At 30.2% G+C, this 21,675-nt stretch overlaps 5 protein-coding genes across 5 annotated transcripts; 3 read left to right on the top strand and 2 right to left on the bottom strand.

Annotated features, from left to right (window-relative positions):
• The first annotated feature begins 1,053 nt into the window (after window positions 1-1,053).
• Window positions 1,054-2,742, top strand: LOC123261081. The gene is made up of 2 exons (XM_044722565.1): window positions 1,054-1,309; window positions 1,912-2,742. The coding sequence occupies exons 1-2, from the start codon at window positions 1,151-1,153 to the stop codon at window positions 2,695-2,697; spliced, it is 945 nt and encodes a 314-aa protein (XP_044578500.1). The 5' UTR covers window positions 1,054-1,150; the 3' UTR covers window positions 2,698-2,742.
• Window positions 2,743-2,889: 147 nt separating this feature from the next.
• LOC123261082 (protein SGT1 homolog) lies at window positions 2,890-4,769 on the bottom strand. The gene is made up of 5 exons (XM_044722566.1): window positions 4,556-4,769; window positions 4,362-4,472; window positions 4,088-4,289; window positions 3,374-3,570; window positions 2,890-3,153 (listed from the first exon to the last, which is right to left on the bottom strand). The coding sequence occupies exons 1-5, from the start codon at window positions 4,580-4,582 to the stop codon at window positions 3,049-3,051; spliced, it is 642 nt and encodes a 213-aa protein (XP_044578501.1). The 5' UTR covers window positions 4,583-4,769; the 3' UTR covers window positions 2,890-3,048.
• A 97-nt stretch (window positions 4,770-4,866) lies between these two features.
• On the top strand, window positions 4,867-12,413 carry LOC123261080. Its single transcript, XM_044722563.1, has 3 exons — window positions 4,867-5,138; window positions 5,914-9,273; window positions 10,256-12,413. Exons 1-3 carry the CDS (start codon window positions 4,972-4,974, stop codon window positions 12,021-12,023), a joined length of 5,295 nt encoding a protein of 1,764 aa, XP_044578498.1. The 5' UTR covers window positions 4,867-4,971; the 3' UTR covers window positions 12,024-12,413.
• Window positions 12,414-12,546: 133 nt separating this feature from the next.
• LOC123261473 lies at window positions 12,547-14,613 on the bottom strand (the record flags this gene model as incomplete). Its single annotated transcript, XM_044723067.1, has 4 exons — window positions 12,547-12,698; window positions 13,006-13,258; window positions 13,345-13,535; window positions 14,422-14,613. Coding segments are annotated over 4 exons (765 nt in total), but the record flags the coding sequence as incomplete, so codon positions are not given.
• A 1,884-nt stretch (window positions 14,614-16,497) lies between these two features.
• LOC123261079 (general transcription factor IIH subunit 1) lies at window positions 16,498-21,320 on the top strand. Its single transcript, XM_044722562.1, has 8 exons — window positions 16,498-16,651; window positions 17,180-17,361; window positions 17,432-17,633; window positions 17,726-17,882; window positions 18,791-19,324; window positions 20,448-20,769; window positions 20,872-21,047; window positions 21,114-21,320. The coding sequence occupies exons 2-8, from the start codon at window positions 17,208-17,210 to the stop codon at window positions 21,234-21,236; spliced, it is 1,668 nt and encodes a 555-aa protein (XP_044578497.1). The 5' UTR covers window positions 16,498-16,651; window positions 17,180-17,207; the 3' UTR covers window positions 21,237-21,320.
• The last annotated feature ends 355 nt before the right edge of the window (window positions 21,321-21,675 follow it).

Genomic DNA, 21,675 nt, shown 5'->3' with positions numbered 1-21,675 from the left:
CGATTATGAGCAAAAGTGAAAATGAAAAATAAAAATATGCAATTAAAAGTAATTTATATATTAATAAATATGATAATAAGATCAACTAAACATCTGTAAATTTTTTTTGTGTAAAAAAAAAAAGTTAAAAATATATTCATAAAAAAAATTTTTAAAAATGATGAAATTTCGGATATTTTTTCATAATTATTAGAATTATCAATTTTAAAAAAATCATCAGATGTTTAGGGATTAGAGCATCATCTGCAAACCTTATTAGAGAAATCATGTGCAGGATAATCCGCTTGTCGGCTAATAGCATCGATAAACTGCTATTCCTTCGCTGAAAGATGCCCGATGACGGAGTTGAGTTGCTGGACACCATCTTCTTTTTCTCTATCTCTTCTATCTATATATATATAGAAATAAAATAATTTTTGTTAAAGCAATAATAATATTTAAAGCTGCATATTTAATTGATATGGTTAATTACATTAAATTGATGAAAAAAAATATGAATATAATAAAAAAAACTGATACGAGTTACTCAGCATTTATTTGAAACGAAAATCTAAATGTTAATGTACTGCGTAGTTACTATAAAACCGAAAAAAAATGACTTAATAATAATTATTAGGATAATTTTATATAAAATTTCTAATATTCTTCTTTTAATTTACATATTTAATCATACGGGTGGAAAAAAACATTTTATTTTAAGGATAAAAGAAGAAAAAGTGAGACGCGGTGCAATTTACTGCTACTTGAACGGTGACCAAGCGGGTTTTGTCGATTCCAAGATGGACGTGCCATGAAGCGCTCCCTATAAATGACGCGCATGCGCAGCCAGGGAAATTCAAATGGCGGGAACTAAGAAATATTTAAAAATTCCATAATTACAACTTTAAAGTATTTTTTTTTAATTTTAATCGTAATAATTTTTTTTAAATTAGAATTATAATTATAAAGTTAGTTAAAAAAAATAATCACAGTTTTTATTTACTTTTTTTTTTAATTCCACGCAATGACAGCAATTTCTGCCGTATCACATGAAACGTCAGATATCAACTTTGCCTTTAATTGAAAGTAACCTATAAGCACCGAGAGGGTATATGAATATAAATATAAATAAAAATTTTTATTTTGTAAATATTTTAATTAGAGATAAATAATGACGAGTCGTTCAAAAAAATTACTCGATGTAATAACATCGAGATTTTATAAATCACCTGTTTTAACAAGTGCTATTGAATCAGCAACTGAAAGAGCACATATGCAGTTGACTAATTTTCAAAATATTGCTAATAAAAAATATGACACTATTATAAAGGTATAGTATTTATTTATCATTATATTTATTAATTAAAATTTTTTAATCATTAATTTCTATTTAATTAGAAATAAAATTTATCATGAAAATTAATTTAGCACATATTTAATAATTTTAAGAATTTCATAACAAATAAATTATGGCAAAAAAAATTGACATGTAGAAATAAAACAAAATAAAAAATGACATTAAAGTTAGCAGCCACTTAACAATTTTTTAATTTTATTATAGTAAAAAAATTTGTCTCAAAAAATCATTTTTAAAAATTACATTTTTTTGGTTTTTAAAATTTCTACACGTCAATTTTTTTTTGTAATTTTTTTGCCATATTTTATTTGTCGTATGATTTTTAAAATTATTAAATATATGCTAAATTAATTATTATAAATAAAAAATGCAATTTTTTAAAAATAATTTTTTGGAATAAATTTTTTTGTTAAATGACATTAAAAAATTGTCTAGTGACTGCTTACTTAAATGTCATAAATTTAGCACAAGTGTCGATTTATCTATTTTATTTAATTATTTAAAGTTCATAAAAATATATTTTTATTTTTTTTATTATTATTGATAACAATAAAAATTTATCAACTTATTTACAGCAAGTAAATGGAACAACAATAATCCAAGATTTAAAATCAGGAGCACTAGAGCCAACACCTATGCCAAAGCAGCTGGTACTCTGGTGGAAATGGTACCAACAGTTGACAGGTCTAGAAGACGTCGAACTAGCGCGACAACAAATGATAGCCGTCCAAGATAAATTATTCGACTGTCAAAATCGTCGACGAGTTTTGAACAACCAGGCTTCTTTGATAGCCGATAATCTGAAACAAGTATACGGTGAGTTAATCCAAACTAAGCGCGAGGATCCAAAGTATGTACAGCTGACAATAATGGAGAACAAGGCCTTGCAGGAACAAGGAAGAATTATATCTCAGTTAAATTTGCTGGAGAACGAGGAACGCGATCATTTTACTCAGTTAGCAACTGCCATCAAGGAATACCATGACAGTCAGAATATTAACGCGCAAAAGTATAAGTACTTGTCTATCCTGGCGTCTGCTATTATCGCGATACTTTCTTTAGGTGGATCTATGATCTATAACAACAAAAGAATTTCCGATGTTCATAAAATAATAGCCGAAGGACAGACAAAAAATGAAAATATATTTAAAAGTTATTTTTCAATGTTGGAAAATAGTATTGAAAAGATTAATAAGCAAAAAGTTGTGGTTGATTCAATTAAACCTCTTGATAACAGCCAAATTAATTTACCTAGTGTTGAAATTATTGAACCGGCTGTTAATTATGATATAAATAAGACGGTAGTAATTGGTGGAGCTCTTGCCTTATTTTTTATTATTTTCAATCGGTTATATTCGTAATATAAGTATTTTTAATATAGGTACTTAGATTTTTGTATTTAAATGAAGAAATTTTTATTTATAATTGTAGGAGCAATTAATTAATTTAAAGGTGATAGAAAAATGGACTTTTTGCATTTACAATTAAAATTGAAATCATTTTTACGCTTTGTTAAAAATAAATGTATATAATGTAAAATAAAATAATTTATATTGATTTAAATTATTTATTTACAAATCAAACTATTGTTTTGTTGAAAAGATCCCATTGAATGTATGGTACAAAATAATACAAGAAATTTGTAAGTCAATGATAAGAGGAAATATTCTCGAAATGCAAAGGATTGTTGATTAAAAATCAAATTATGTAATTTATTCCCATGACTTCCATTCGAGGCCATCTGGTGGGCGTTTTTCGACGGTAGTTTTGCCTACTTCGGACCAGTTTGTGCTCAGGACAGTTCCACCGGATTCAATCTAAAAATTAAAAAAATAAATAAAAATTAAATAAATTAATTAAAAAACTAAAAATGGAATAAATTAATTAAAAAAATAAATAAAAATTAAATTAATTAATTAAAAAAATAAATAGAAATTAAATAAATTAATTAAAAAAAAAAAATAAAAATTAAATGAATTAATTAAAAAAATAAATACATTGAAAATTTAATTTTCGTAGTAGTTAGTAAGCACTTACAAATGACTTATTCATGGCCTTGCGAACTTCATCAGATCCAGTACCATAAATTTGCTGGAAGAGAGAATTAAGCGCAGCTTCACCTTCTGGTTTATCTTCAGCCTCTTGTTTCTCTATTTCTTTCTCAACTTTATCCCAATCTTTTGATTTTTTGCTTGAGCTTGGATATTTTGGCGGTTGATTTGCTTGGAGTATTTCTGTACGAAAATTATAAATAATAATAATTGTACACAGAAAAAAAAATTTACTTGAATCAAGTAAATAATTTAGAAGAATTTCATCTTTTGGATTTGAGAAAAAAAATTCTTAACAGGCGAGACCATCTTTTTCTCTCACGGAGTTTAACGGAACTATCTCTGTCGCACTCCCAACAGCAGAGCAATTGCAGTTTCGATTGATTTCACGAAACGAATGAAATTTTTGAAAAAAACGCTTTGTGGTGAAATAGTTTATTAAATTATCTATTATCTCTAAAAACGTTTTTTCAAAATTTCCATTTGTTTCGCTAAGCCGATTGAAACTGCAATCACTGGTCTTGGCTGTTAAACCAAGAAATTTTTCTTGGTTTAAATAAATTTTACTTGATCCAATAATTTTTCATCTTGATTCAAGTTAATTTTTTTTTTTTTTTTTTTTTTTTTTTTTTTTTTTTCAGTCTATTACATTTAATCAATTTAATCAAACTAATAACAGAATTAAGGAGTTATAACTTACCTTGAGGTATAGGTTTTATAGCTTCTTTAGTCGCTGGATTGCCTTCTAAGGAATTCCATCTAAGGCCATCGCGTTTCTTCAATTTTATCTCTATTTTTGAGGGGATCACTTTGTATGAACACTGATCTGGTACTATTTCATGAGCTAAATCCAATTCTAAACTATACTCGTTTCCAGAAGGTAATTTAGCGCTGACACTTAGCTGAAAAAAAAAAATATTTATTACAATTTTTGACATAAATAATAAAAAAATAAATAAATTATAAGTACTAACTGTCGTCTCGCCGAATTGAGTTTTGACATTACTTGTATTTTTAGCGAGGACCGTCACGATAACAAAAGCCTCTGTTTGATACCAATCATGGTTTATTTTTGGCGTAGGCATCTGGAATATTAATAAATAAATAAACAAATAAATAAATTATATTAATAAAAATCTGTAACTTGACCTATATCACTTTTTCTCACCTGGTTATTCAGAGTTTCACTCGCCATTATAAAAAATTAATATTTATTGTTCGTCAAGCAATTTACTAATAAATAAGAAACAAAAAACAATTTCTAATTGTAAATATTTATTGTATAAAACGTCAATTTGTGCGAGTCACTGCTATGAATCCTGATCCTTAAAATAAGGTTTATTGTGAAATTCAATTATTTTTTGTTCTAGAAAAATCACAACAATTTTAGTTCACAATTTTTACGCCCGAGCGTAAGCGCGCTTTTTTAAGTTTTCATGAAAAAATAAATTTTATGAAAACTGGACTTAATTATTTATGGCGCAAGCTGTATATATCAGTCAAAAAAAATAACCTAACACTATCTCTATCCAATGACGATAAACATCAAAACAAATCTAGTACTCAGCATTTAACAGTAAACAAATGGATCGAAAATATTTATCACAACGATCGCTTCCTCCGTTAGTTGAAGGTAAAGTTCACGGTTATCTAGATTTAACAATTGATAAGATTGTTTGGACTCGTAGGAGTCCTGGAAGTGTCACAGTTGTTGCTTGTTGGTGGGGCGAGCTCGACAATGCAAAATTTAAGTAAGTAAACAATAATTTACTAGAAATAATTGTCAATTACTAAAATGAAATCCAAGTTAGCTGTCACTTGACAATTTTTTAACTTTATTTAAAAAGATTTTTTCCAAAAAATTATTTTTAAAAAATTGCATTTTTTATTTTTTTAAAATTCTAAATTTCAATTTTTTTTTTCTTATTTTTTTTGCCATAATTTGTTATAAAGTTTTTTTTTTTTATTTATTTTTATATAATAATAAAGTTATCTGACATTTTTAATTTTTTTATTTTGCTTAATTTATTAATTTATAACTAAAAAATATTTTTAAAAAATTGCACTTATAGTTTTTGAAGTTTTTAATAAATGAAAAATTTTTTTTTTTATTTTTTTGTATGACATTAAAGTTAGCAGTCACTTAACAATTTTTTAATTTTATTTAATAAAAAAATTTTTCGCAAAAAATCATTTTTAAAAAATTGCATTTTCTATTTTTAAAAATTTTCACGTCAATTTTTTTTTATAATTTTTTTTTGCTATCATTTATTTGTTATAGAATTTTTAAAATTATTAAATATATGCTAAATTAATTTTCATTTTTTTTGTAATAATTCTTTAATAAAAAAAATCATATGAATTTTTAGTTGTCGGCTAACTTTATTTTCATTATTTTTATTTATAAAGTTTTTTTTTTATTTATTTGTTATAAAATTTTCAAAATTATTAAATAGATGCTACATTAATTTTCAAATTACTAAAACTTAAAAATAAGTATTTAAATTTTTCTGCTTTTATTAACAGCCCCTCAGAAACAGCCAAGGACACCAAAGACAACACCGAGACATACTCCGTAAAAACAAATTTCGAGTTATTCAAAGAATACTTAAAAAACGCAGAATCTCTGTCACTGTCAGTGCTTTCAAAAAAAACTCAGCAGTCTATCGGAACAGCTACTGTTACAAACCTCCTAGAAATCTTTTCAGGCAAACTAGTAACCTCTGTTTCAATTTACAGTCCCACTGGGTTAAAGCTCGGAGAAATAAACATTTGTTTGCAATTATCTCGCCCTCAAAAAAATAAACCAAGAAAACGAGAAAAAATGCCGGAGATTGAAAAAATTTCTTCAGTCCGTTCTATTTATTTCTCTGAAATAAATTCCGATCTTGAGTCTCCAAGACTAACCTCCGATAACTACCGTTCAATTTTACGTGAAAAACGCACGAATTTAGAAAACAAAAAGAATCCCTTGGATTTAACTGATAGATTAGTAGCTCAGGTTGTAGCTCGCGCGAGGAAATTACGCGGAGCTCTGTCTAACGATTCAAGCGACCCACTGGCTCTGAGCGATTCTACAATCGACAGTTACCGGTCTGACGAGTCAGCGGAGAAAGAAGCTGCGCTTTACAAATATCTAATGGGCTCTTCTATGAGCCGCACGAAAGAAAAAAAAGCCTTAGAGACGCTGAGAACTCAATCACCGACTCCCAGCTTGATTGACTTTGCCGTCGAGACAATAAGGTCTTGCAATGAAAATCATCCCCATCAAAGCACAGATCTAGACAATAATAATCAATATATAACTTCGATTCCAAAAGAAGAGTCTTCTGAATTAACAACAGCCAACAGATTGAGCGTCCAGCGAAAAGAAGCCAGTCCAATTGACTATGTAGACAGTGTAAGGATAGTCGTTGACTCTCTGAAGCTTACACCAGCGGGTTTTCGCCGAGTTAAGTCTTCCTGTTTATCAAAGAGTGACTTTCCCGTCTCAGTAACTTACTTTGTCCAGTACGACCCGAGTTTTTTAACGCTCAAGAAGGTTAATAAGAAAACAACCTACGAAAACAAGCCGGTGAAAATGTGCTCGAAGCAGCAAGAAGAAGAGAATGTTTACTTCAACCACGAAGCGGTTTATAATTTACCCAAGAGTTACTTACGCATGGAGGCCCCTTTAAGGTTCAAGGTCTTCAATCGGCACCTCAATCAACGAACTCCCGCTGAATTGGGAATTTGCTCGATGTATATCAGCGACGCAGCGCGGTCATCAACACTAGGCACCACCCAACGACTCGCTGTTGTTAAAAAGGGAATAAAAATAGGCGAACTGAAGGTCAGTGTCGAGCTCGGCTGTGACAAAACTCACTTTGGCAAGCAGTTTGTCGAGGCTGTTACTTCTACAAAGGAAAACATTCCTGTGCTTGAGCTGTCGCCTAATTTTGCGAGCTCTAGATATAAAACTGCTACGGGAGATAGCAAGTCCAGCAGAGCTACTAGTGCTCCGGAGAAAAAAGAAAGTCTTAGCCGGAGTGGTAATAATAATAGTTGTAATTATAATAATATTGATAGAAATGCTGAAAAAAAAAGGAGTGTTGAGGTTGAAATTGATCTTCCGAAATTTTCAAATGAAAACACTTTGTTACACGGGTTGATTTACATCAGCGACGGCAGAGATCTTCCGGATGTTAGTACGTACTTAATTTGCCGTACTTTTTGGAGGGAAGATCGCTCGGTTAGTAAAGTATGCACCGGAAGAAATCCTTATTACAATTTTTATCAACTGGTACCGCTGATTCATAACCTAGAGCTTTTAGAGCGGACTAAAGATAATTGTATTATCACGGAAGTTTACTCCAAAAATGCAACAGATGATTCTTTGATTGGAATTGCTAAATTGCCGGTTCATCAATTGTATGTTGCTTATCGCGATCCGCTTGTTTTGCAGCATCTTCTGAGGGCTAAGTATCCTGTTGTAAGTGTCGACGGGTGGGTGGCGGTCACTGATCCGGTTAGTGGGAGACACTGCGGGGAAATTTATGCACTGGTAGCTCTAGGAACTGCTGAACAAATTGCGCTGCTTGAAATGACTCGGGGGATTCGCACTCGTGCTAATCTTCCTTCTGTTTCTGCTACTGCTGCTGTTGCTACTGGTGCTGGTGCTTCAGATAATCGTCAAAGAAATGAAAGTCCAGCGGTAAAAACTCAAGAATGTCAAACGGAAATAACAGTCGACGCAAAACACACTCAAGAAGACCAAAATAATCGCGATGAAGCGGTGATCCACACGATTGTCGACAGACTAGCGCAAGCGCTAAGCGCTCCTAAGACTATCGTCGACCAGGGCGCGCAAACGGAGTTTAAATTTCAAAATGAACCTCCGCGAGATAAGGAGAGACAAAAAATAATCCACGTAGAGCCGTTGTGTCTTGAGAATTTAAATAACTCTCAGAGTTTTTCCGCGGAAAGTTCGACTGATAGTCCTCGAGATAATTTCAATATGTCCCGTGAAATATTTCGGAGCGTGGGAGTCGGCGCAGAGTTTGATGAACCTCCTGATCAGACTCGCTCGTCAAACACTTGTTGTGATCATCCGAGTGATAGCGATGACAACGTTGCTGGGACTTCTTTTCACTTGGCGGACAATCCGTCCAGAGACTACTTGGCGGCTGATGTAGAGTCTTGTCATTCTGATAAAGACAAGGATGTTTCTAATGAAAAAGCTTTCAAAGTAATGGTAGAGATTGACTGCGCATTGCACTTGCCAAAAGTCGAAGTAAATAATGAGATTTTGGAGCCGTGTACTTATGTAACCTTTCAGAAGTTTCGTACCAACGATACTAATAGAATAGATGCTTACATGATGACGAATGTGTATCCGTACAGCTCCAGTCCCAAGTACGAGTGGCGCTGTGAGACTAAATTGCCGACAGATTTATTGATTAAGGAAGAAAAACGATTGATTATGAAGGTATGGCGCTTGCTGGCACCGGATGTTAGTATGAGTATTAATTTGGAGAAGGATATACTTGTTGGTATTTCGGCGATCGATTTGTCGGTACTGACCTCTGGGTTTCCGACCATCTCCGGCTGGTATCACATCATGGACTTTGGGGGTAAATCTAATGGGCAATTGAAAATAAGTATCACTCCGCTGGAAGATGTCGTGGGACTCGGGAAATCTGCTACTGCGAGACCGGTTCCTGCTTTTAATTACACCAATTTGTCGTCACCTTACTCAGATGATTTAGTGAAGCAAGATCACGGGAGTCAAGAGCAGGACAGCGAGGAGGAAGAAGATCAAAATTCTGCTGGTGATATTGAGCTTAAAATCAACAGCAATCTGAGCTTTGGAGGGATTCCGACATCTATTTTGTCGCAAACTTTGAAGTAAGTTGTCAATTATAAATTAGTCTTAACTAGCAACCTTACTATAAGTAAATAAAATTTTGCTTTATTAAATAGTGATTTTTGTTGAATTGCACTTTACTTTTTTAACTATTGACTTTTTTAAAGATATAAGCTCATCCCGATGTTACACTTATCAAGAGCTTTCATTTGAGTACCCACATGCATTTTGGTATATTTTTCATATATACATATATGTAATATATATAAATATATAAAATATATGAAAAATTGATGTGGGTACTCAAATGAAAGGTCTTGATGACTGTAACATCGGGATGAGCTTATATCTTTAAAAACGCCGATAGTTCACAAGATACAAGGTCATTTCTTAATTAGTGACATTTTTAAAGATATAAGGTCTTCCCGATGTTACACTCATCAAGACCTTTCATTTAAGTACCCACATGGCAATTTTTATATATTTTGCATATATGGTATTTGTGAATTATATAAATATATGAAATATATGAAAAATTGATGTGGGTACTCAAATTAAAGGTCTTGATGAGTGTAACATCGGGATAAGCTTATATCTTTAAAAATATCATTAGATGACAAGATTAAATGTTATTTCTTAATTATTGACCTTTTTAAAGATACAAGCTCATCCCGACGTTACATTTATCAAGAGCTTTCATTTGAGTACCCACATGCTTTTTTGATATATTTCTCATATATACATATATGTAATATATATAAATAAATATATAAAATATATGAAAAATTGATGTGGGTACTCAAATGAAAGGTCTCGATAAGTGTAATGTCGAGGTGAGCTTATATCTTTAAAAGTGTCAATAGTTCACAAGATACAAGATCATTTCTTAATTATGTATCCTAGAGATAGAGCATTTTTAAAAATATTTTTTTTCGTAATTTAATTATTATAAAAACCCTAAAAAATTTTTAAATGTCTTCTGAAGTATCATAAAAAAAACTAACAAAATAATTTAATTTTCAGTGATAAAATGGATCAAATAAAAGAAAGTCTCCGTTTCCGCTTGAACGAAGTAACCAGCAAAGCATTTGAAGACCTGGCCCAACAATTCGACCCGACTGAGCAGGATTTTGAGTTTGAAGACAACGAAAATGATAAAGAAAACGACTTGGATAACATTAACGTACCCTGGCTATCACAGCTACCAGCTGTGAGCAACTCAGTAGATCATCCTCGCGATATATCCGAACGAACTGTAAACGGAAACGGAAACGGAACAGAAGCGCGTCCAAGTGGTACCACCAGCACAGCGGATACCGGTTACTCCTCAGTATCAAACACTCGTTCTGCAGCTAGTCTCACAAACGGCCACTACAATCCCACTAAAAACCGTCTTCTTCAATCCAGCACCACCACCAACATCAACGGATCAAGTAACGGCATTAATGGCAAAGATTCACGAGTCAATACGGAACATTCGCCTTACAGGGTTGAAAATCCTAATAGTGTAAGAAATAACAAAAACGCCTGCAGTAATCCTGGCGTATTTAACCTAGATCTGAATAACTCAAGTGTTCCATTAACAAACAATCAATACAGAGATAGAGATACGAATCAGCCGGTTCGTGGCACACGAATGCACATTAATCATTTGTTAGACAAATTATCACCGCAGAGTCCTATCGTACCACCTGCAATCGGGAATTCCCCGATGAAGCGCAGTATAATCGATCTATTATCCAGCTTGCATCATAATAACAACAATAATAATTTATCAAATAATGTTAAGTGTAACCGAGAAGTTAATTTGCGTACAGTGCCAACTCAGACGGAAAATTATACAAGTAATTCACGATTATTTAATTTAGATTCTTCAAAGTGGCTGTACCATGGTCGAGAAATCGGCAGAGATGATGCGGAGATACCTGCTAAAACTCAGAAGCGCGAAAAAATATCTACTTTAATTCGCGAAGAACTTATTACTGATGATCAAAACAACGACACAGTGGAGTATGATTTTTTATCAGCCCAGCTTATGACTTCTAATGTCCGTCACATGGGAAGTTTAAATCCTCTGTTCTACCCGCATTTAATTCCAGACGTCCCAATTTCTGACGGACAGTCTGCAGGGGCAAACAACGACCGCCAGGAAAATAATTCAGCGAGTCTAAACTCGGGGGAGGCCGACGAAGCCGTGGAGAGACTAGACAATCGATATGTGGAGAGCTTTAACGCCACTATCAATAAAAGTCTGAAGAGATTGAGAGATCAGGATATTAATTCATCGCACAAGTCAACATCGACTAGCGAAATTGATCACATGTCGACGGTCGCTCTTGGAGATGGTGCTGACGGAGGATACTTTGGTGCAATAGAAACTGGCGAAGTGTCTCGCGTGACTCCTTCTGGTGTTTCCGAGAACGTTGATGGGAATATCGACGTGACTGTTATTCATAAACCTTGTAATGATGATTTAATGGCGTGTAATAGTGTCGGCTCGGCTATTACAGCTACTGGGGCGATGGTTATTACTCCGAGTACGATTACTATGACTGTGGCTGCTATTACTACCACAAGTACTAGTACTAACACAACTCCTCAACTTTTGTACGATAATGACATGCAAACAGTTAGCGAAATCGATGATAATACCTCTTTAAACTCATCCGAAACTTCCGTTTCTGTTATATCACGACAAGCTCCTGATGGTGGAAATCCAATTGAAGATCCTGGTAGATTTGTTTCCAAGCCAAATGATCACGAACATGACGACTCCTCCTCGGAAAGTTAAAATCCCATTTTTTAAGTTTTTTCTTTTATTTTTAATGTGGGTCAATCTGGCTTTTTTATTACTTTATTTATTTTAATGCATTTAATCAACTTTCTATGGTAATTTTTAGCTTTTTATCTTGCTCATGATCAAGTTATGAATTGATATAAAAAAATTATATTTATAACAGCACTTTTTAGTGTTTGTAAATTTGACCAGTGACTGATTCATGTATACGTAATTAGATAATATTTTTAAAAACGTTAAATGTTAAATTTATATATTTAAATAGTGTTGTCAAGTGCAGTTTGCTAACATATTAGCTGTATTAAAAGTGCGCATCGAACAATATTAATTATAAAAAATATTTTTTATATTATCTTTCTTGTAAATAGCGCTCAATAATTATAATTACTATGTATCAATAATTAACATATATTATATAATAATAATTGTATTCATTTAGTAAATAATAATCGCATAATAATATTAATTTTTTGTTATAAATATTTTATTTATAATTTAATAGTAACAACATCAATTATTATTTTTTTTTATTTTTATTTATTAATCTTTGAGATACGAACACATGTAAGCTTCTCGCTGAGTCCATTTTTTTATCACGCTCGGGTGCATTAGCCAAATTTTGGCATCTGTTCCTTCGTGCGAATGAATCCAAGAGCAATCACGTATTTTCTGTAAATATCAATAAAAAAAATTAACACTCATTATTAATTAATTAATTTCACGGAAAAAACAAGATGACACTGGATATCATCCCAGATTATACTCAATGATATCTGTGGTGAAAAAAAATTTCAGATTGTAGCTAAAAAAATCCAGATTATACTGCATGATATCTGGATTATACTCATTGTAATCTGGATTATAGCAGCTACTATCTGAAATTTTTTTTTACTCAGCATAATCTGGGATGATATCCAGTGTCATCTTGTTCTTTCCGTGTAGTTAGTTAAAAAAAAATATTAATTTGTAATTGTACTTTAAAATTATTCAATTCGACTTTTTTATGCTTGCGAAGTCGTCGCTCTTCACTCATACACGCTCGGCAAATAAACACTCGGTTATTAAAATGCCAATAATCTCCGACGGGTTTTTCATTACAAATTTCACAGACGTCATTGTTTCTCTTTGTACATTTTACTTCAACACCCAGTCGCATTTTTACACAATGTCCAAAGTCGTGATCAAAGAGGATACGCTTCCGCGGCGAGTTGAGTTGATATGTGCCTGGACTATAAGTTTTATTTTATTAAAAACAATATTATATATTATTATTATTATTCCTCTTATTAAGAAATTACATAAACAATCTAGTTACCCAGGATTATTATTAATGTAAGCATCTTTTCGTTTTGCGCTGCAATTAAACGGGTATTTAAATTTTTTTTTCACAGGCAGTGGTGCGGTATTGTACTCATTTGGCGCTGGAAAATCTTCTTGATGTATTATACGATACCCAGAATTAGCCAATCCTCCGTATCCTTTTTTACTGAATGATTTTTGGCATGACTTTATTAAAAATTTATATTTAAAAGTAATTATTAATTGACAATTAATAGTTTTTATTTTTTTAAAAGTTATGTGCACTTGAAATTTAAAAAAAAAACAATTTTTTCTGAAAAAACTTTCTACTTATTAATAAATTTATAATAAATTATTTTTTTTTAATTATTTATCGTAAAATATCTCAGGAAGATTTTCTACAAAAAATTGGCTTGCTTGAGAAAAGAAATTTTGATTTTCGATGAAAAGTTTAAATTGTTCATAAAAATATGAAATTTTATGAAAAGAATATTTTTAAAAATTCACACCTACAATTTTTGAAAATTTTTAGATGTTAAATTTTTTCATAAATTTTTTTTTTTTACAATTAAATTGTTAGATGTTTGCTAAATTCATGAAATTTAAATTAGCCGACATCTTAAAATTTTAATAGTTTATTTTATTGAAAAATTCTTTTAAAAAAAATTTTTTTTTAAATTTCACATGTAGAAAACTTTAAAAAATTACACGTGCAATTTTTTAAAAATACTTTTTTAGTCTTAATTTAATTAATAAAAAAAAATCAAAAATTTTTGAACGTCGGCTAACTTAATCATCTAAATTCAGTATCATGAAATTTTTATAAAAATTATTAATCTTTTTATTACTGAAAAATAATTAAAAAAAAAATATATATTATAACAATTAGAGACTGCTGATGTAAAATTTTTGAAAATTTTGCTCACCGACTTTAGAAAGATAGTTTTAAGAAAAGTCTTTAAACTTCAGCTTCAATCTCATTTAAATAAAAATTATCTAAAGTAACTCTACAAAAATCCGTATAACTTTAAAAAATTTTTAAATTCCAAGTGCATGTAACTCTTCAATTTATCAATTTAAATAAAGAAATTACTTGAGTTGTAGATTTAAATGATTCTAAAACGTTGTAACTTCCAGGCGCGATATTATCAAAATTTTCCGGAGTATAATACCGCATAAATGAATTAAATCCACTTTTTGAACTTAAATCTCTTGATTTCGCAGAACCAAAACATAATTTTTGTTTTTCTTGTTTTTTTACAACGTAATTGAATCCTGAAAAACAAAAAATTTACCAAACTTTAGCGAATTTATCTTTTAACTTCAAATATGATAAACTGATGCGTTTGCATGTTAAGGATTTGCCTGATAAATGTGTATGAATTTTATTATTATTGTAAGTAGTTATATGTTATGATGTGGTGTGAAAGTGTGAAAGTGTGATGTGGCAATGTGAGAGTTTGTCGCGATTGAATTCGCGGGGATGCTTGCGCACGAGCTAACGCACATACCGTCCCGACATACCCACATGTTATTTATCTGTTTTTTATGATAATTAAATTAATATTTAAATTTATGTGGTTGGGTACATAAGTAGAGCGCGGGAGTATTCACTGCGGCACGTTCATAATTTTGACTAAAGCGAATAAAAATTCGTATACATCTGTTTGATTTTCTCAACCCTTACCTACAATCATACATTCCTCTACATTTAATTCCTTCATATCTATATATATTTCTATGTATATATGTACTTATATAAAACTACTTACTTTATACTATGTGAACATGAAGGATTGCTATGGCAACCACTACAATAGCTCGTCAATTACAGGCTATTGACTTGAATGCTCTTTTTATGATTTATTTTATTTAAATATCATACTATTAGATATTGATTTGTTTTTGATAATTTTTCAACAAATATTTTTTAATATTTAGTATTTTTTTTAGAATAAAATTTACTATAAAAAGTAAAACGCTAAAAGCGGAGTTTTATTAATTAAAAAAAAAAAAAAAAAGAAAGAAAGAAGCTCAAGCGCGTATTTTTAATTTATGAATAAATGTAGTTTGTAGTTAAATTATTTAATAAAAAATAAAAAAAAAACACTTATTTAAGAAATCGAAAAGAAGACTAATGCTTTTTTTAAGCTTGCTAATTAAATTTTTAATTTAAATTAATAAATTTAATAATATCAGAAATTTATTTTAAATTATGAAAATTTGTAATTTTTTAAGACTATAAAATATTACACTTTAATTAACAAGACTAATTTTAAGATTTATCAAAAAAATTTTGAGAAGAAAATTGCATTGATAGTTTTTTATAATTTTTACATGTGGAATTTTTTTAATTACATTTAAATTAGTAGATAAGTAATTGAAATTTTTTGAATTTTTCTTTAAAAATAAACTAGATCTAGAAAATTATTTTTAAAAAATTGCAATTATAATTTTTTAAAGAAGAAATTTATTTATATATTTTTCTTCCCATAATTTATTTGTTTGAAAAATTTTAAAAGTTATCAGATGTCACTCAATTTGAGAATCATAATTATGAAAATTAATTTAGCAGATATTTAATAATTGTAAAAATTTTAGTAGCAAATAAATTATGGCAAAAAAATTGATATTTAGAAATTAAAAAAAAATAAAAATGCAATTTTTTTTTAAATAATTTTTGGAAACAAATTTATTTATTAAAAAAAAATGAAAAATAATCAACCCACTTCTGACCAATTTTTTTATTTTTAAGCAATAAAAAAATATTTTAGATAAATAAATTAATAGAAAAATTATCTAAGAAACTTATCCAAAAAATTTGATTTATTTTGTCAAAAGAAAAACTAGTCATAATTTGACTTTTTTAAATTTCGCGCTAAAAAGCGCCACCTTAAATGAATTACCGCAATTTAAGTCAAATAAATATTTATTTTTATTGATATCCCAAACAATAAATGTGATAAATACAGAATTAATTAATGAGTAAATAAGTAGTGAATTATTAAAATACGGTAAAAAGTTAAAACTTAAGTAATTAAGTGTCAAAGTGGAGATTTAAATGAAATAAATAATAAAAAACGGGCGCGGAAGCGAGTAAAAAGGGGTGTTGACTAGCGCAGTAAAAGTGAGTGAGAGGAGAGTATTGTCAGCAGGTCGATGGTGGTGCTGTCCGTACCGACGGTTTGTCCGTGGCCGTCGTCGTCGAGCTTGTTCGCTCGCTCACTCGCTAGCCATGAATCTGATGTGCGTTTCTGCACATGGCCGTTCTTCAGAACGTCTCGTCATCACGCTGCTCTCCAACAATTTCGAGATTTACACCGGTAAATATCCCGAAAATCCAATAATTTTAGACTAGATCAACTCCTAATATTATTCCACGGCTTATTATTATTTAATTGTGCCTTAAAATCCTGTATAATTCCCCTAATTACTCTATATGTGTGTACTGAGTAACGCGGGTCAGTAGTTTTATTTTATAAAATCCTCTCTCTTGATTTCACCGGCTATTAAACAAACAAATATTGTTTACTTTTTATTTTATATATTTTTTTCATAATAAATATCTAAAATTTCTCAAACAACCCCCAAAAAATTAATTAATTCTTAACCAATTACCGCAAAAAATCCAGTGTAATTTTTTGTTACAATTTATGAGTGTTGCGTGTAACATAAATTTAATTTCCAAGGACACGCTACTCATATTTTATGTGTTATAGTTTAATAGTGAAAACAATTCGATTTTTTTTTTTTTTTTTTTTTCATGTATAAGTTATAAAATAAATTTTTTGTCAAGTGAGTTTGTTCGGAAGTTACTGAAGTAAAAGTAATCAAAAAAATAATTTTTTCAGATAAATTGTACCGTTTAGTCCACCCACCATGACTACATCCTCGGAAGATGTGCTGATGCAAGTGAATGAGGTCCGTCACAAAAAAGGCGATGGTATTCTTTACGTAATGAATGAACGTATCGCATGGATGGTCCACAAAAAAGACACTGTGTCTGTGAGTCATAAATACGCTGATATTAAGAGTAAGTACTCGCCTTGTAATTTATCATTGATCAATTGTTTTTTTTTATTAAAAATTTATTTTTACTACAGTGCAGAAAATATCACCGGACGGGAAATCAAAAATACAACTGCAAGTTGTTTTACATGATGGCTCATCATCTACATTTCATTTTGTCAATAAAAATGGGCCAGCTGCACAAATAAAAGACCGTGATGATGTCAAAGAACTGTTGCAACAGTTATTACCAAAATTTAAAAAGAAAGTCAATAAAGAGCTGGAAGAAAAAAATAGGTGAAGATTTTTTGTTTATTTTTTTTGTATGATACTGAATTACAAAGTGGTTTTGATGATTAATATTATTAATTAAATATATTTCCTATTAGATTATTACAAGAGAATCCTACATTACTGCAATTATACCGTGATTTGGTAATAACACAAGTAATAACGTCTGAAGAATTTTGGAGCCAACATGCAGTCGAATATACTCAGGCAAATAAAAGCCAACGCCAGGATATTGGAGTTAATAGTGCCTTCCTTGTAAGAATTTTTATTTAATTATTTTTTTTTTTTTTTCATTATCTTCAATTTATTTATTTATTTATTAAATTTATTTATTTCTTTATTAAAAAAACCTAACAGCACAAAGCCAACCCGCGTGGAGAAATATATATGCCAAAAATATGTATAATATTTATGTCGCATATATTTACGTAAAAAAAATATGTCATATATTTTTCACATAGATGCTGACATATGCAGAGATACGTGCCAAAATATATGTAGACATATATGTAAGCATATACTGAAAAAAAAAATTTCTTAGTTTAAGAATTTTTTTACTCAAATCAAGAAAGTGAAATTCTTCAAAATTATTTACTTGATTCAAGGTAAATTTTTTTAAAGTCATGAAAAATTCATATTATTTCCGATTTAATAAATTTCTATTATTATAATTTTTATTTTATAATAATTTTAATGAAATAATATGAATTTTTTCATAATTTTAAAATTTTTTTCGGGTCTATTTTTTCCGATTACCAAAAAAAATATATGTGAAAATATATATTCGCATATATTTTTCACATATATATTTTTCCATGTGGGAATGACAACGTTACAAAAAGTCACATATTGTCAATCTAAATGGCACATGTAGCTAATGGTTAATAAAACAATATAATTATATTATATAAAATTATAAAATATAATATTACAATAATAATACCGAGATAGATACACAAGTTACCGGCAGTACTTAGTATTTCCGTATTTTTTAATATTATAGACTATATATTGATGTTATTTAATTGAATTTAAGTTTGATTAAAGCTGACATTACAAAGTTCAAATCATATGCTATATAGACATTATTTTAATTCTTTTAATTAATTGCTCGATACTATATGAACATACATTATTTATAAAAAATAATTATAATTATTCAGGCAGACATAAAACCTCAAACTGACGGATGCAATGGTTTGAAATACAACCTGACAAAAGACATAATAGAGAGTATATTCAAAACTTATCCAGCGGTGAAACGAAAGCACCAGGAGAACGTGCCTCACAAAATGTCAGAGTCAGATTTTTGGACAAAGTTTTTCCAATCTCACTATTTTCATCGCGACCGGATAAACGCAGGTAACAAGGATCTGTTTACTGAGTGCGCTAAAATAGACGACCAGGAGCTGAAAAAAGACATACAGACTGGCATAAACGACCCGCTGCTGGACATAACGTCTTTCGAAGACAAAACGACTGACGAGAACTACGATAGCGGTTTTAGCAAAGGCGACAAGTCCTCCGGGAACATTGTTCACCAGAGCATGATCAAGAGATTCAATCAGCACAGTATAATGGTAATGAAAGCCAACACTGCCAGACAGCCTGCTCAAGCCCCGCCTCAAGTTAATGGCTCAGCGGTGGCTGTAAAAACTTCCGCTCCTCAGTCAGACGAAGAACCAAAAACCAAAAAAGTAAATTTTTATAATTTTTTTACTTGCTTTTAATTCATTTAAATAATTAATCTATATAATTAAGAGAATAAGCAAAATTTTGTGGCCAATGTATTTATAAGATAAAATGGGTTTTTATGGTTAAATTTGGTATCGTTGGAAAAGCCTTGACCTCGAGTTGTGCCTTTTTATGGTTTCATATCATTCTCATCAATAGTCAATTTATGATGATAAGTGTTTAGGCTGCATTCGAAAATGCTCTATCTTTAGATACATAATTAAGAAATGACCTTGTATCTTGTGAAATATTGACATTTTTAAAGATATAAGCTCATCCCGATGTTACACTCAACGAGACCTTTCATTTAAGTACCCACATCATTTTTTCATATATTTATATATATTATATATATGTATATATTAAAAATATATCAAAAATGCATATGGGTACTCAAATGAAAGCTCTTGATGAGTGTAACATCGGGATGAGCTTATATCTTTAAAAATGTCGGTAACTAAGAACTGACATTGCTATCTTGTCAGCTAATGATATTTTTAAAGATATAAGCTCACCCCAACATTATACTCATCAAGATCTTTCATTTGAGTACCCACATCAATTTTTCATATATTTTATATATTGATATATTTCACAAATACCATAAATGTAAAATATATAAAAATTGTCATGTGGGTACTTTAATAAAAGGTCTCGATGAGTGTAACATCGGGATGAGCTTATATCTTTAAAAATGTCACTAATTAAGAAATGACCTTGTATCTTGTGAAATATTGACATTTTTAAAGATATAAGCTCATCCCGATGTTACACTCAACGAGACCTTTCATTTAAGTACCCACATCATTTTTTCATATATTTATATATATTATATATATGTATATATGAAAAATATATCAAAAATGCATGTGGGTATTCAAATGAAAGTTCTTGATGAGTGTAACATCGGGATGAGCTTATATCTTTAAAAATGTCAATAGTTAAAAAAGTACAGTACAATTTAACAAGAGTCATTAATTAATAAAGCAAAATTTTGTTTATTTATACTTCACAAGTCACGGCAGTCACATAGTGACTGCAAGATTGCTAGTTTTTAATTAATTGACTTTTAAACGGAAATTCCAGCGTAGAATACAAGAAAAAATTGCGTACGACGATTTAGACGAGTCTACAACAGAAGCCGCCCTAGGAACGCCGTTAAATTTAACCCACGTAGATAGGTATTTGCACGGACCGATTGCTGGTAGCGGTAGTAATCAAACGACAGATGATCTTCAAACTACGTTAAGTCTATTGAAACGTGAGGCTGCCAACTGGGTCAATGGGAACACATTATCTAGACAGCCTGCTACGTCATTAATCAGTCCAGCCGCTTCGGTGTATGCCCTCGGGGAATTAACGCCCGGTGGGGCTTTGATGAAAGGTTTTCGCGAAGATAATGTCGGCCGTAAGTCTGTCTATCAATTAGTAGCCACTAGTTAGGCATTGCATTAGACAAAGTTAGTTAACTTAGCGGTTCAGTATTAATTAGCAAGATTATTTTCGACAGAGTTGATACCACCGGAGTTGGAGAAAGAATTACGCAATGTCTATGTCTCGCTTTGCGAGCTATTGAAACATTTTTGGCGCAGTTTCCCTCCTACTACCCCACAATTGGAGGAAAAAGTCGTAAGGATGCACGAGACGTTACGAAAGTTCCATAATTCAAAGCTTACACCTTTTGAGGTATTTTTTTTTTTTTTTTTTTTTTTTTTTTATGTTGAATTTATTAATTTATAAAAAATTTTTTAGGATCGTATACAAGTAGAGTTTTCAGCAGTAAGTCAACATCTAACAAGTCATTTAAAGTTATTATTATCAACTGCGTACAATAAATTTGATCATTGGCATCGAAGGAAAATACAGATGAGGTAGCCACGCTGAGCGATCAATCATTAGGAAAATAATAAAAATAATAATTAATCATAACAAAGTAAAAAAATGTGAGGTAATTTTATTAAGAGCAGTTTCAATGATTACTAGATATTGCGTTTTTTGTAATGTTACCGTAATTAGATTTTTAAATTTACAGTTGTGTGTCTTATATTAAAAAAAAAAAAATAATGATAATAACGATAAAAAAAAAGAACCAAATGCGAATGCACATATTTATGGCATATCTTATCTATTATTATTTATTTCAATAGATTTAAATATTTTATTTTTTTTTGTCTGTTGAAATAAAATGGTTAGTCAAGTGAATATATTAATCAGTGTTCATTTGCTTATCAGTTAATAAAATCAAAGACTGTAAAACTACTTCCTTATTCATACTTCTCTTTTGCCTGTTATGTGTTTTTATCTAATTAATTTT

The sequence above is a fragment of the Cotesia glomerata genome, linkage group LG3 (assembly GCF_020080835.1).
Source record: "Cotesia glomerata isolate CgM1 linkage group LG3, MPM_Cglom_v2.3, whole genome shotgun sequence".
In the NCBI taxonomy this organism is placed as follows: domain Eukaryota; kingdom Metazoa; phylum Arthropoda; class Insecta; order Hymenoptera; family Braconidae; genus Cotesia; species Cotesia glomerata.
This window is presented reverse-complemented; position numbering and strand designations above follow the sequence as displayed.